Source organism: Balaenoptera ricei, chromosome 10 (genome assembly GCF_028023285.1).
Source record: "Balaenoptera ricei isolate mBalRic1 chromosome 10, mBalRic1.hap2, whole genome shotgun sequence".
NCBI lineage: Eukaryota > Metazoa > Chordata > Mammalia > Artiodactyla > Balaenopteridae > Balaenoptera > Balaenoptera ricei.
The window spans coordinates 89,297,617-89,312,565 of NC_082648.1; the positions used below are offsets into that span (position 1 = coordinate 89,297,617).

The window sequence follows — 14,949 nt, forward strand, 5'->3', positions numbered from 1 at the left end:
AACAGAAGCAATATTGTAACAAATTCAATAAAAACTTTAAAAATTGTCCACATTAAAAGAAGTCTTTAAAATAAAATCCCAGTTGATCATGGTGTATGATCCTTTTAATGTATTGTTGGATTCGGTTTGCTAGTATTTTGTTGAGGATTTTTGCATCTATGTTCATCAGTGATATTGGCCTGTAATTTTCTTTTTTTATGGTATCTTTGTCTGATTTTGGTATCAGGGTGATGGTGGCCTCATAGAATGAGTTTGGGAGTGTTCCCCTGTAATTTTTTGCAATAGTTTCAGAAGGATAGGTGTTAACTCTTCTCTAAATGTTTGATAGAATTCACCTGTGAAGCCATCTGGTCCTGGACTTTTGTTGGAAGTTTTTAAAATCAGTTTCAATTTCAGTGCTTGTGATTGGTCTGTTCATGTTTTCTATTTCTTCCTGGTTCAGTCTTGGAGGATTGTACCTTTCTAAGAATTTGTCAGTTTCTTCCAGGTTGTCCATTTTATTGGCACATAGCTGCTTGCAGTAGTCTCTTATGATCCCTTGTATTTCTGTGGTTTCAGTTGTAACTTTTTTCATTTCTAATTTTATTGATTTAAGCCATCTCCTTTTTTTTTCATGAGTCTGGCTAAAGGTTTATCAAGTTTATCTTTTCAAAGAACCAGCTTTTAGTTTCATTGACCTTTTCTATTGTTTTCTTCATTTCTATTTCATTTATTTTTGCTGATATTTATGATTTCTTTCCTTCTACTAACTTTGGGTTTTGTTTGTTCTTCTTTCTGTAGTTGCTTTAGGTGTAAGGTTATGTTTTTCTTGTTTCCAGAGGTAAGACTGTATTGCTATAAACTTTCCTTTTAGAACTGCTTTTGCTGCATCCCATAGGTTTTGGATCATTGTGTTTTCATTTTCATTTGTCTCTAAGCATTTCCTCTGTGATTTCTCCAGTGATCCATTGGTTGTTTAGTATGGAAATACAAATGTGGAACTCGGGTGAGAGTCCAGACTGAGAAATTTAGGAATAATAGGTATAGATGGCATTTGAAACAATGAGATAGGTGAGGTCACCTACGGATAAAAAATAGAGAAATGGTAATAAAAAACTGAGCTGTAGGGCATTCCAACACTTAGAGACTGAGAGGTGGAGGAACCACCAGCAAGACAGAGAGGAGGCTTCCAGTGGTGCAGAAAAGAAAGCAAAAGGCAGACTTTTTTGTAAGCCAAGTGAAGAAAGTATTTCAAGGAGGAAGGAGACTCTGTCATATACCTTTAGAGGCTGAGTAAGATGAGGATTTTTACTGAGAACTGATCTCTGGATTTGCAACATGGAGACTGCTGGTGACCCTGACGGGGTACTTTCAGTAGAGTGGTGGGGACAAAAGCCTGATCTCCCAGAGAGTGAAGTGATTAGAGAAATAGAGGAGGTTGCTGGGCAGTTGAGGGTTAACTTGATGTCTGAGGTTATGAATGTAAAGATCTGTCCTAGCAGTCATGGGTTCTTCATGAACCATATTCAGCTGTTCAAATGTAGGCAAAGGATAGGCAGAGAGCTGTATTTAACCAGAGCTGTCCAGTAAGTATGAAGGAGGCAGTTGAGGATGTACAGATTGATGGGCCAAGGAACCTAAGCTGAATAATGAGGAGAGACCCTAACAGTGAAAAAGTGGTAAAGCAATGGAGTGGAGATCTAGGTATGGTCAAAGCCCAATTTATTATGCTCATAAACACAACATATATACACGGACCACCCAGTCTCTTCTGGGTGAGTTCCACACAGGCTCAGTGTTCATCTGGTTTATCAAGAAGTAAGTACAACAAGGCTGGGTAAATACATCTTAAATTTTATTATTTGGTTTACAACAATTCAAAGATGGCAGATGCCCATTATAAATGGGTATACTATACTAGAGCTATATCATAAGGCAAGGAAGCCCAATTACTGAAAGACCCTTCAAAATGTACTTCCCTTGGCTACATCATTGATAGTCTACGTCGTGGAATTTTTGATGTCTCCCAGAAGATACATTACCATCAGTTTCTATTTTATTAGGTTCTAAGAAACTTTATTTTTTAAAGAAAAAAATGATTGGAGGGAAAAAATAAAAAATGTCTTTGAAAAGACTATCTGTATTTAAATAAAGTGCCTGATAAATTAGTGAAGGGAAGAAGTTTAGAAAGCAAACTTATGTTGTATAAAAATAAATATTGTGAATTTGCTGTATATAAGACTGATAATAAATGATTTTTGTGGGTAGGCAAAGTTATCTTATTGGTTCCACTTATGAAAACGCTTTCAAAAAACCAGTAAAATTTTTTAAAAGGAATTTAAACCTCTTTTATAAATTAATTCAGCTAATTGGTGACTGATTTTTCCATGTCTTTATTTTTTTTCCCGTTACATGTCTTTTAGACATTTTGTTGCTGTAACCAAGATTGGGTAGCAAAAGAGAGAGGGGACAGAACCCATATCAATCATCCTAGTTATCTATTAGCATCTCATGGAAAATGGCTAGATCTGGGAAGGGTGGTGGCAATTAAATATTCTATGAAATAAGGCATTGTTCTTTCTTCCAAAGTATTCATTTATCTTTGATTTCCTTGGTCTTAGGAACATGAATAATTTAGAGTTGGCTATACTTACCATCAAGATATATTAAGTGAAGATTTCCCTGTCTGAAATTGTAGAGACGTAGCAATACTCTATTCTACTTTAGAAAATCCTGTTTCTCTAGTTGATTTCCTATCAGTTAATGAGTTAGGTACTCTTGGTACATTTGGAGGGTCACAGAAATAGAACTGGCTTAGGAGACTGGAGACCTGTACTTAATCACAATTTGGGTACTCTGTAGCTGTGCAACATTAAAAATGTACCTTCTCTGATTTTCAGTTTCTTCTGCTGTAAAATAGAGATAGGAATATCTACCTGACCTATTTCACATGTACTGTTGTGAGTACTAAATAATACATGTATTTGAATGTGTTTTGGAATATGTAATGCACTAAAGTTGTTGGTAAATGCTTTAAAAATGTGGTTTCCTGTGCACTTCTTTAGGTTAAAAAAATGAAAATAGAAATCACTGGGAAATATAAATCCTTCTGAATCATATAGCCCAAATGTAAATAAGTAATTTACAAATGCTTTACAATAAAATCCAAGAAATTATTTATGGATATTTTAAAAATAAAAAATCTTGCAGCTAAATAGTCATCAACTTAATCATTCTTTCTTTTATAAGAATGTTCACTATGTGACAATATAACTCTCCAAAGGAGAAATTCTATAATTAGTTCAGTTCTCTGCCTCAGTAGCTTCATTATAAGGCAGAAGAATGGAATAAATTTTCAAAATAAGCAAAAATATATAACTCTAAACCACAGTCCCCTTATTTTAAAGAGCTTAATAGGAACACTTCCCCCAATATATTTATAAACAACCTACTACTTATATAATGTTAACACTAATTGACAACTTAAACCACAACGATCAAAGTCAATGTGCATTTCTTCTTCCCTTTATCAGTTAAATTATTAAATATCTGACAGTCTTGAGAGATTCCACTGCATTTTTTAAAAAAATGAACTATATGTAATATAAAAATGCTTACCTATTGAATAACTAAGGTGTTGATCAAGTGTTCAGAATACAATCAGAGTTTTAGAAAAATATTTGAGAAACATAGTAGTGTACCTGATAGTCTCCCACGTAGAAATCAGCCTGTGCAAACAGATGATGTGCACAGGCATGAACAATAACCGAAGTAACCCCACCAATTTCTCCTTTAAAATGGTAAGCCTACAAGTTTCAATAGAGTTCTTAAGAGGAATGAATGAATCATTTGCTCATTCTAAATCTTATGATAGCTTGGTTATATTAAATGGTACAGTTTTTTTTAATGAGAAGAAAGTATTAATTATAAGGTAGGTAACAAATACTAAATTCTGGCCAGTAGCAAAATTTTTGCACCACATGACAAAAGCATACCAATAAAATGTGCTAAAGAATAACCACAGAATGCTAATATCCCACTATGATCTTTGCTATCAACAATTTTTAGCAAAGATTTAGCTCTCCATCAAAAGCTTCTGTCTCTCTCTTTCACACACCACACACACACACACACACACACACACACACACACACGATTTCTCACATCATCTTGTTTCTACAAACACAGCTCATGTTATCTCATTTTGGACTATTAAGTCTTCAGAAAAAGATCAACATTCTTTCAACAAATCAATGATCAAAACTGACCCACTGATGGGACGTCCCTGGCGGTCCAGTGGTTAGCACTCTGAGCTCCCAATGCAGGGGCAAGGGATCGATCCTTGGTCAGGCAACTAAGAGCCCGCATGCCACATGGCACGGCCAAAAAAAAAAAAAATGACCCATTGCTTTCATTAAAGGCCATTCTGTGTTTAAAGGGTAGCCTGCCGAGAACGTGCAGAGTTGAAATTAAATTAGCATCAGCACAGGGAAATTCATACAAACAGGTAAAAGTGAGTTTATCTCATACTCAGCAGAACATATTGAGGTCAGGTTAGGAGCAAAGTAATTGGTAAATGGATCCTCAGCTGGCAGAGAGGTGGGCATAGTTAGAACTATTACAAGCTTGATTGGGCCCCTTTCATTTTAAAGTCTGCTTTGCAGTACAACACATCTGTGAGACAAGAAAGGCTAAACCAGAACTCTGTTTCCTTTAACGTGGCATTATGAGTTAAACAGTAATACATTACATTTCTGCTACGTTTGTGGTTTTAAAATTATTCATTGTAAACATCCTATATTCTTTCCTATTTAATTAATTTCAGAGCTTGAGCTTGTGTCTATGTCTATGTCAAATTATCATTTATTCTATGAAAAGCAGCACAAATACTGTTCATTCTGGTTTCAGCACAAATTCTTTAAAAAAAAAATGTTAAGGCCATTTAATGGATTCAGGGCCAACTGAAGATTACCCTCGCAGAAATCAAACTACTGAATTAAAATTTTTGAAAAAGAGCCATAAGTGGTTGTCTTTGTGTTTTCCTTCTTGGTAACTTGAGAGCAGTTTGTAGGATTTATTAGTCTCCAACATCTCCATCTCGATCTCCAATAAGCCAAAGAAAATGAAAACTTAAGGCTAACAAGGCTGTCCCGAGCAGATCACCCAATGCCGTCAGATAGGGGATGGAGAAGCTATCCGGGTCCTTTCCTTTCCTCCAGAAATGATGGACCATCCAGTCAGCGATCCACAGCAAGGTAAACACCTAGAAGAGAACACCAAAGATTACTCCTGTCGCCTGGACAGTCCTAGCCCAGTAAACATGGCCGTAAGCCTAAGCCACTGCTCTCTGAAGGGAACAGCATGCGTCTAAGTCAAGAACCTCATTGGAAAAGAAGAAAGAGTTAATTGACAGTAACATTTTCTTTTCACAAGAAAAATACTATGTATCACTGCAATTAATAAAGTTTTTCTTCAACTTGTCACATATATCTTCTCATTTTCTTCCAGCCTTCCCCAAACCACCATGTTCCTTACATTTAATAGTATTGTACATTTTGCCAAACCACTGTTGTTTCAACTTCTTCCTATATGATAAATCTGTGAAGAAGGAAGAAGACATACGAAGAAGGAAATAAAAATTAAAATAAGGAATAACATTCTCCTATTGCAGGTACAATCAAATAAAATAAAGATGGAGAACTGACCATTCACTTACTAATTATAAGGCCATTGGTGGCTTGTCAAGGAAAACTTTGGTTCAATGGAAAGAACAGTCACCAGAAGGTAAGTGCACTGAGGAGTGACTTGTTGATACAGATACAGATATATTTATAGACAGACAGGGTCAAAATATTTCAAAGGGCTATTCAAACACTAAGGTGATATAAGTAAGTATTTTCTAGGATATCAGGAATATTAAGACCTTTGTAATGCTTTGAATTTTGGGATCAGATACATGATTTTTTTCTTTCATCCATTTAGAGTAAGAGGATTCTCTAATTTTCAAACACCTAAAGTATTAAAAGGGATTTGGGATTAGAGAGGTTAATGTTCACTGGTTTGGGACAAGTTGGCAAGTACAGGATACTGGTTAAGAGCATATCTCTATACCTGCTGGCTAACTATAGGCAAGTTACTTAACCTCTCTATGTCTCTAAATGAACATTAGAGATGATAATAGCATCTGCTCTCATGAGCATGTTGTGAGGATTAAATAACAGACTGTATAATTCAGTGCCTGGCACACAATACACTTTCAATAGACGTCTGCCATTAGTTGATTTTAACAGTGTCATTGCTATTACATTGCTATTTGTGGTAGTGAGAACACTGGTATGTATAGGAGGAAGCCCGCCTAGGTCTAGCCGAGCCCAGGGTCTGTGACCTTTCACTACTCCGACAAGTAGGCCATGAAGGTGAGGTGTCTGCCTTGGGTTCCAAACTTCTGTGCTGTGGTTTAGCTCTGACACCTTTACCAGGAAGGATGGTGGCTTGTCCAAGCTGAGAGCCGTATACTTAATCCAAAGGAGGGAACTTCACATGTCTTTGGACATCAGTCAGAGAGAGAGGTTGTACTTTAAGTCCCGTTTTCTTTTGTATGAGGCTGATTCTTCCTTAGTGTTTCATGGCAAAGACTGTTTTGGAATCATATTGTCCTGTTCTTCAGGACAATCTGTTTTGCGTGTGGAGGAAGCATGGAATGTTAGAAATAATCCTGGATTTGGAAGTCATAAGATCTGGATTTGATTTCCACTTTGGCCATTTATCAGCTATATGACTCTGGGCAAGCTTCTTACCATTAACCCTCAATTTCCTCATTTGAGGAGAACAAAACCAAAACGGGCCTGATATCTGCCATACTTACTTTGAGATAATTAATAAGAGCCTCAGTTTAGGAAGATGAAGAGAAAGGTAAAAAGGCAGCACAGTCTCAAGTTACATTAATAAAAGCATAGTGTACAGACCGAGAGAGTGTCACCCACTGGACCCTGGATGGGTCAGGCCACAACTCGGGGCCACAACTCGGCAGTGTGTTAGGAACTTGCTCACCCCTGTGCTTCCAGCACCTAGCAGAGTGACTAGCTCACAAAGTAGACCCTTGATATCTGACTGAGGGCATAAGAATCAGCGGGAGACAAGGTCATTCATATAAGAGACTCCTATGAGAACAAGAACTGTTTGTCCTGGGCAAGGAGGGCAGGAGATGTAAACTTAAGAAGGTTATTGTGTCAGGAGACACTAGCTTATAACACACAGTGTCAGAGGGTAGAGTTTTAGGGTAAAGGGTAAAAGTTACCAAAAGTCACCAAAACAACTTAAAAAAAAACCCATTTGGGCTGTCTATAAATGTAACAAATTATGTAGTAAACTCTGTATTACTGGAGTATATGAAGGTTCAATAAAGAAATTTGTTGATTGTGTGAGTAATATGTGCTGGAGGAAACAAAATTCTTAAAGAGAATGAGGGTAGCTATTTTCTCTGGGATTGGCAGGAAATACAAACAAATAAATCCATATTGTATATTTTTTATAACATTACGTATTTATATATTAATAATATGAGTATATTTATATAAATTTATATAACATACATCATACATATGTGATATATAATTTACTAATTCGTGGTATAACATTTACACTGAATGGGAGATTTGTCTAGAACAGGGGTTGGCAAACTATAGCCCATGCGCCAAATTCAACCTGCTGCCTGTTTTTTGTAAATAAAATTTTATTGGAACACAACTCTACTCATTTGCTTACTTATTGTGTATTTAGTCTATTATTTAATCCTCACAACCTTCTTATTAAGTAGGTACTGTTATCATCTCTAATGTTCACTTGGAGAAAGTGAGTCAGAGAGGGTAAAAAACCTGTTTTAGTACTACGATGACAGAATTATGTAGTTGGGACAGAGATCATATGGTCCACAAACACAAAATAGAACTAAAATGGCATCCTTACCTCATACTCCCAAATAAATTCCAGGTAAAGACAAATATAAAAAGCAATACTTGGACTTCCCTGGTGGCGCAGTGGTTAAGAATCCACCTGCCAATGCAGGGGACACGGGTTCGAGCCCTGGTCTGGGAAGATCCCACATGCCGTGGAGCAACTAAGCCCATGCACCACAACTACTGAGGCTGTGCTCTAGAGCCCGCAAGCCACAACTACTGAGCCGGCGCACCTAGAGCCCGGGCTCCGCAGTAAGAGAAGCCACCGCAATGAGAAGCCCGTGCAATGCAAAGAAGAGTAGCCCCCGCTCGCCGCAACTAGAGAAAGCCCATGTGCAGCAATGAAGACTCAACGCAGCCAAAAATAGATAAATAAATAAATTTATTTTAAAAAAAAAAGCAATATCTGCCTAGGCATACCTTCCAAAAAAAAAAAGCAATACTCAAAAAGTTTTATAAGAAAATGTAAGAGAAGGTCTTTAAGACCTTGATGTAGGGAATGATTTCATAAATAAAATGCATAATATATTAAAGGAGCTGTTTATAACTTACATTAAAGATTCCTGTGGTTCAATAAATGCCATAAATAAAGTTAAAAATCATGCCCCAGGCTTGGAAAAAAATCTCTGCACTACACAGAACTGACAAAAAAATTAGTATTCAAATACTAAGAGAATATCCAGAGAACTCCTACAGTTCCTTAGAAAGAGAAACAATCCAACAGAATAGAAGAGGAAACCTAAAGCTCTAATAAACATATGAAAAGACGCCCAACCTCACTAATAATATGGGGATGTAAATTAAAACCACACTGAACTCCATTTCATATCCAACTGACTGACAGAAATCACCTTTTAAACAACAATAATAGTGAACATTGTTTTTGAAATGGCCCTTTATGGGGCCATGCAGTATTCAAGGAGGTTAACGTGTATGAACTGATTTAATTTTCAAAACATCTCTGTAAAATGCTATTGATTTTTACTATCCCTATTTGAGGTATGAGGAAACAAAAGCATTTATAGAGTATAAGAAGTCTGCCCAAGATCACACAGCTCATAGGTAGTCAGGCTCAAACTCATCCACTCAAGTTTAGTCTAACACTAAAGCCCAAGTTCTCATCCATCAGTGAAGTACATTGTCTTGGTAAAAAAGAACTCCACATTGGCAACATGCACAATTATTAATACTTTGGAGAGTAATGTGGCACTGCGTGTTAAGTGTGAAGATGTGCAGCTCCTTAGTTCAGGAATTCCACTAGAAACAATGATTTTTTTCCCTCTTGCAACCCTAAAAGGATAAAACTATGTAGGCTAAAGGAGGCTAGCCTAAGGGGCTCTGCTGGGCCCAGGTCCCATGTGGCTACCCAAGGACCAGGAAGACCAATATCTTGGTGTACTGTATGCATGCATACTAAGAGAGATGTGCAAGGATATTCACTGCATCACTGTTGTAAAAGCCGAAAATTGGAAATAACCTGAAATGTCTATTGAAACAAGAAGGGCTAAATTAACTGTTAGGTCATACAACTGAACACTTATATAGAAGCTAAAATGAATGAAAAAGAGGGACTTCCCTGGTAGCGTAGTGGATAAGACTCTGCGCTCCCAATGCAGGGGGCACGGGTTCGACCCCTGGTCAGGGAAATGGATCCCACATGCATGCCGCAACTGAGAGTTCCCATGCCACAACTAAGGAGCTAGCGAGCTCCAACTAAGGAGCCCTGGAGCTGCAACTAAGGAGCCTGCCTGCCTCAACTAAGGAGTCCATGTGCTGCAACTAAGGAGCTGGCAAGCCACCACTAAGGAGCCTGCCTGCTGCCACTAAGACCCGGTACAACCAAATAAATATTTGAAAAATAAATAAATAAAATGAATGAAAAAGAGCTACATGAATCAATATGAGTATGTCTCAAAAGCGTAAGGCTGAATGAAAAAAGCAGTATAAACAAATGATTCTAATAAGGTTTATAAATATGAAACACAACACGTTATTTATAGATACACACATCTGTAGCAATAGTATAAAAACATGCATGGCAACGATACATACCAATTTAGAATGCTAATAACTGCTAGGAAGAGAATGAAATAAGACTAGGAAGGGATATCTAGGAGGCACCAACCATAGGTATGATGTATTTTTATTGATCATTTTGAAATAGTTGCTTAAATAATTTGTTAATGGTTGATAGAGCTGGGTGGTAATTACATGGTTATCTTATTTCCTATCATTTCCTGTACATTTGTGTTTCGTAATACAAAGTGTAAGCAGCTGGGGCAGCGGCAACTCACTGACCAGGGCTGCTCGGGCTACTACTTAAATACCTACCCAGGGGGATGCCTGAGAAAGGAAGGCAGTAAGTATGCCCTGTAGAATCCATGACAAGTTTGGACTTGTAAGGACCAAGTAGTGCTGAGGCTAACACCAAAGGATTATTTTAAAGTCTGTGAATGACTTTTCACGAAGATGGCGCCGCAAGGGAAGAAAGAAGCCCCTGACCTCCCAAAGCCGAAGCCAAAACAAAGGCTTTGAAGGTCAAGAAAGCAGTGTTGAAAGGCATCCACAGCAACAAAAAAAGATCTGGATGTCATCCGCCTTCTGATGGCCCAAAACACTGTGGCTCAGGAAGCAGCCCAAATATCCCCAGAAGAGCACCCCTAGGAGAAACAAGCTTGACCACTATGCCATGACCAAGTTCCCCCTCACCACTGAGTCAGCCATAAAGAAAACAGAAGGCAATAACACACTGGGGTTCACTGTGGATGTCAAGGCCAACAAGCACCAAATTAAACAGGCTGTGAAGAAGCTCTATGACACTGACGTGGCTAAGGTCAACACCCTGATCAGGCCTGACGGGGAGAAGAAGGCATATGTCTGACTGGCTTCTGACTACGATGCTTTGGATGTTGCCAACAAAACTGGGATCATCTAAACTGTGTCCAGCTGGCTAATTCTAAATATAAAAGTTTTGACTATAAAAAAAATAAAAATAAAAGTCTGTGAATGGAGTAAGCAAATGTCTTCAATCTCTCATCATTCTTTCAACTGTCCTGCCCAGGTGGGAGAATAAAGGGATGTATTCTAGAGAAACTGAATGGGAATGACTCAGGTCTCAAGGATACCAGACACTACGAGGTATTGGCAGAGGATGAGGATGAATTGGAAGTCTGCACGGTTAACAGTGGGTTTCTTTCAGACTTTTATTTTGTTCCAAGAACAGAGGCAGGCGGGAGTATAACTCCCCAGAGAGGAGGTTAGATGTTCAAACTTGCAGGGCTCCCCGTGAAATGGCCAACCACCCCCGAACCTCCAACAGTAAAGTGCCTAGTCAACAGTCTTCTCCCACCTCCAAGCTACTTAACCTCTCCATGCCTCAGATGCCTTCCTGTACAAAAGGGAAAACAATCCCTCTCTCATAGAGATGATGAGATGAGCATTCAACAGGGCAGAGCACTTAGAACAGTGCTGGACACATAGAAAGAACATAATAACTAAAATAAAATAAAACATTAAATAGAATAAAATGAATATAATGAAATAGAATAGAAGGTATCAGCATGTAAAAAAAAAAGAAAGTACCAGCATGTACCACACACAGTAAGAATATTTCATAAAACTTTAATTTCAGCTATGAAATTATATATATTTATATATAAATAAAATATATAAATATGCGTGCATTTATTTAAATATAAACATATTTCTTACTGAGGTCAAAAACATTTGAAAGCTACTGATCTAATATGTACATCTTACCTGTTGTGTTCAAGGGATCTAACATGTAAATCCCCGGAAGGGGAAAACTGTGTCTTCTTTCTATTTGATCTCTTGGTTTCCGGCAAAATACTTATACATGATAAGCCTGAAACCAATGGCTGGTGTTGAAGGGGCTCTACCACTGAATAACTGTGTTACTGTCAACAAGTGAAAAAACCTCTAAGTCTTAGTTTCCTCATCTCTAAAATGAGACTCACGGGCTAGTTGCAGAAATGAAACAAGATAATACATGTAAAGGGTTAAGCAAATGTTTGATACATAGTAAGTACTCAATAAATATTAGTGCCATCATCATTGATCATCAATTTTTACGCTGTCTCAGAATTTACCACCTTTATTTAAAAGGTAATTGGAACAGAGGCATGACTTTTCACCTTTCTGAGCCTTAGTTCGGGCTTATTAAGATGGAAGAATTGGGAGAGACCTCCAAGATGGCGGAAGAGTAAGACGTGGAGATCACCTTCCTCCCCACAAATATATCATAAATACATCTACATGTGGAACAACTACTACAGAACACCTACTGAACGCTGGCAGAAGACCTCAGACTTCCCAAAAGGCAAGAAACTCCCCACGTACCTGGGGAGGGCAAAAGGAAAAAGAAAAAACAGAGACAAAAGAATAGGGACAGGACCTGCCCCTCTGGGAGGGAGCTGTGAAGGAGGAAAAGTTTCCACACACTAGGAAGGCCCTTCGTGGGTGGAGATGGGGAGTGGTCGGGGGGAAGCTTCGGAGCCATGGAGGAGAGCGCAGCAACAGGGGTACAGAGGGCAAAGCGGAGAGATTCCCAAACAGAGGATCAGTGCCGACCAGCACTCACCAGCCTGAGAGGCTTGTCTGCTCACCCACCGGGGCGGGTGGGGGCTGGGAGCTGAGGCTCGGGCTTCGGAGGTAAGATCCCAGGGAGAGAACTGGGGTTGGCTGTGTGAACACAGCCTGAAGGGGGCTAGTGAGCCACAGCTAGCCGGGAGGGAGTCCAGGAAAAAGTCTGGAGCTGCCAAAGAGGCGAGAGACCATTGTTTCGGGGTGCGCGAGGAGAGGGGATTCAGGGGGCCGCCTAAACGAGCTCCAGAGACAGGTGTGAGCTGCGGCTATCAGCGCGGACACCAGAGATGGGCATGAGACGCTAAAGCTGCTGCTGTGGCCACCAAGAAGCCTGTGTGCAAGCACAGGTCACTCTCCACACCTCCCCTCCCGGGAGCCTGTGCAGCCCGCCACTGCCAGGGTCCCGTGATCCAGGGACAACTTCCGCGGGAGAACACACGGCGTGCCTTAGGCTGGTGCAACGTCAGCCTGGCCTCTGCCGCCACAGCCTCGCCCCGCATCCGTATCCCTCCCTCCCCCCACGGCCTGAGTGAGCCAGAGCCCCCTAATCAGCTGCTCCTTTAACCCCGTCCTGTCTGAGCAAAGAACAGACTCCCTCAGGCGACCTACATGCAGAGGCAGGGCCAGACCCAAAGCTGAACCCCAGGAGCTGTGCGAACAAAGAAGAGAAAGGGAAATTTCTCCCAGCAGCCTCAGGAGCAGTGGATTAAAGCTCCACAATCAACCTGAGGTACCTTGCATCTGTGGAATACCTGAGTAGACAACGAATCATCCCAAAATTAAGGCAGTGGACTTTGGGAGCAACAATATACATATATATTTTTCCTTTTTCTCTTTTTGTGAGTGTGTATGTGTATGCTTCTTTATGTGATTTTTCTGTATAGCTTTGCTTTTACCATTTGTCCTAGGGTTCTGTCTGTCCGTTTTTTTTGTTTGTTTCTTTCTTTTTTTAGTATAGTTTTTAGCAGTTGTTATCATTGGTGGATTTGTTTTTTGTTTGGTTGTTCTCTTCTTTCTCTTCTTCTTTTTTTATTACTTTTTAATTTTTTTATCTTTAATAATTATTTTTTATTTTAATCATTTTATTTTATTATTTTTTTCTTTCTTTCTTTCTTTTTTTCTCCCTTTTCTTCTGAGCCGTGTGGCTGACAGGGTCTTGGTGCTCTGGCTGGGTGTCAGGCCTGTGCCTCTGAGGTGGGAGAGCCGAGTTCAGGACATTTGTCCACCAGAGACCTCACGGCTGCACGTAATATCAAACTGTGAAAGCTCTCCCAGAGATCTCCAACTCAATGCTAACCCAGCTCCACTCAACGACCAGCAAGCTACAGTGCTGGATACCCTATGCCAAACAACTAACAAGACAGGAACACAACCCCACCCATTAGCAGAGAGGATGCCTAAAATCATAATAAGGTCACAGACACCCCAAAACATACTACTGGATGTGGACGTGCCCACCAGAAAGACAAGATCCAACCTCATTCTCCAGAACACAGGCACCAGTCCCCTACACCAGGAAGCCTACACAATCCACCTAACCAACCTTAGCCACTGGGGGCACACACCAAAAACAATGGGAACTACGAACCTGCAGCCTGCAAAAAGGAGACCCCAAATGTAGTAAGTAAAGCAAAATGAGAAGACAGAGAAACACACAGCAAATGAAGGAGCAAGGTAAAAACTCACCAGACCTAACAAATGAAGAGGAAAAAGGCAGTCTACCTGAGAAAGAATTCAGAGTAATGACAGTAAAGGTGATCCAAAATCTTGGAAATAGAATGGAGAAAATATAAGAAACGTTTAATAAGGACCTAGAAGAACTAAAGAGCAAACATACAATGATGAACAACACAATACATGAAATTAAAAATTCTCTAGAAGGAATCAATAGCAGAATAACTGAGGCAGAAGAACGGATAAGTGACCTGGAAGATAAAATAGTGGAAATAACTACTGCAGAGCAGAATAAAGAAAAAAGAATGAAAAGAATTGAGGACAGTCTCAGAGACCTCTGGGACAACATTAAATGCACCAACATTCAAACTATATGGGTCCCAGAAGAAGAAGAGATAAAGAAAGGGACTGAGAAAATATTTGAAGAGATTAGAGTTGAAAACTTCCATAATATGGGAAAGGAAATAGTCAATCAAGTTCAGGAAGCCCAGAGAGTCCCATACAAGATAAATCCAAGGAGAAACACAAAAAGACACATATTAATCAAACTATCAAAAATTAAATTCAAAGAAAACATATTAAAAGCAGCAAGGGAAAAGCAACAAATAACATACAAGGGAATCCCCATAAGGTTAACAGCTGATGTTTCAGCAGAAACTCTGCAAGCCAGAAAGGAGTGGCAGGACATATTTCAAGTGATGAAAGGGAAAAACCTACAACCAAGATTACTCTACCC

At 39.3% G+C, this 14,949-nt stretch overlaps 1 protein-coding gene and 1 pseudogene across 2 annotated transcripts in view; one reads left to right on the forward strand and one right to left on the reverse strand.

Annotated features, from left to right (window-relative positions):
- Positions 1 to 3,499: 3,499 nt before the first annotated feature.
- Positions 3,500 to 14,949, reverse strand: part of SLC41A2 (solute carrier family 41 member 2) — a 130,908-nt gene continuing 119,458 nt past the window's right edge. For both annotated transcript variants that reach the window (XM_059934812.1, XM_059934813.1), the window contains one exon: positions 3,500 to 5,242. In XM_059934812.1, the coding sequence (XP_059790795.1) occupies positions 5,057 to 5,242 (186 nt within the window). In that variant the 3' untranslated portion in view covers positions 3,500 to 5,056. The remainder of the gene's footprint in view (positions 5,243 to 14,949) is intronic.
- Positions 10,404 to 10,869, forward strand: LOC132372682 (large ribosomal subunit protein uL23-like; annotated as a pseudogene).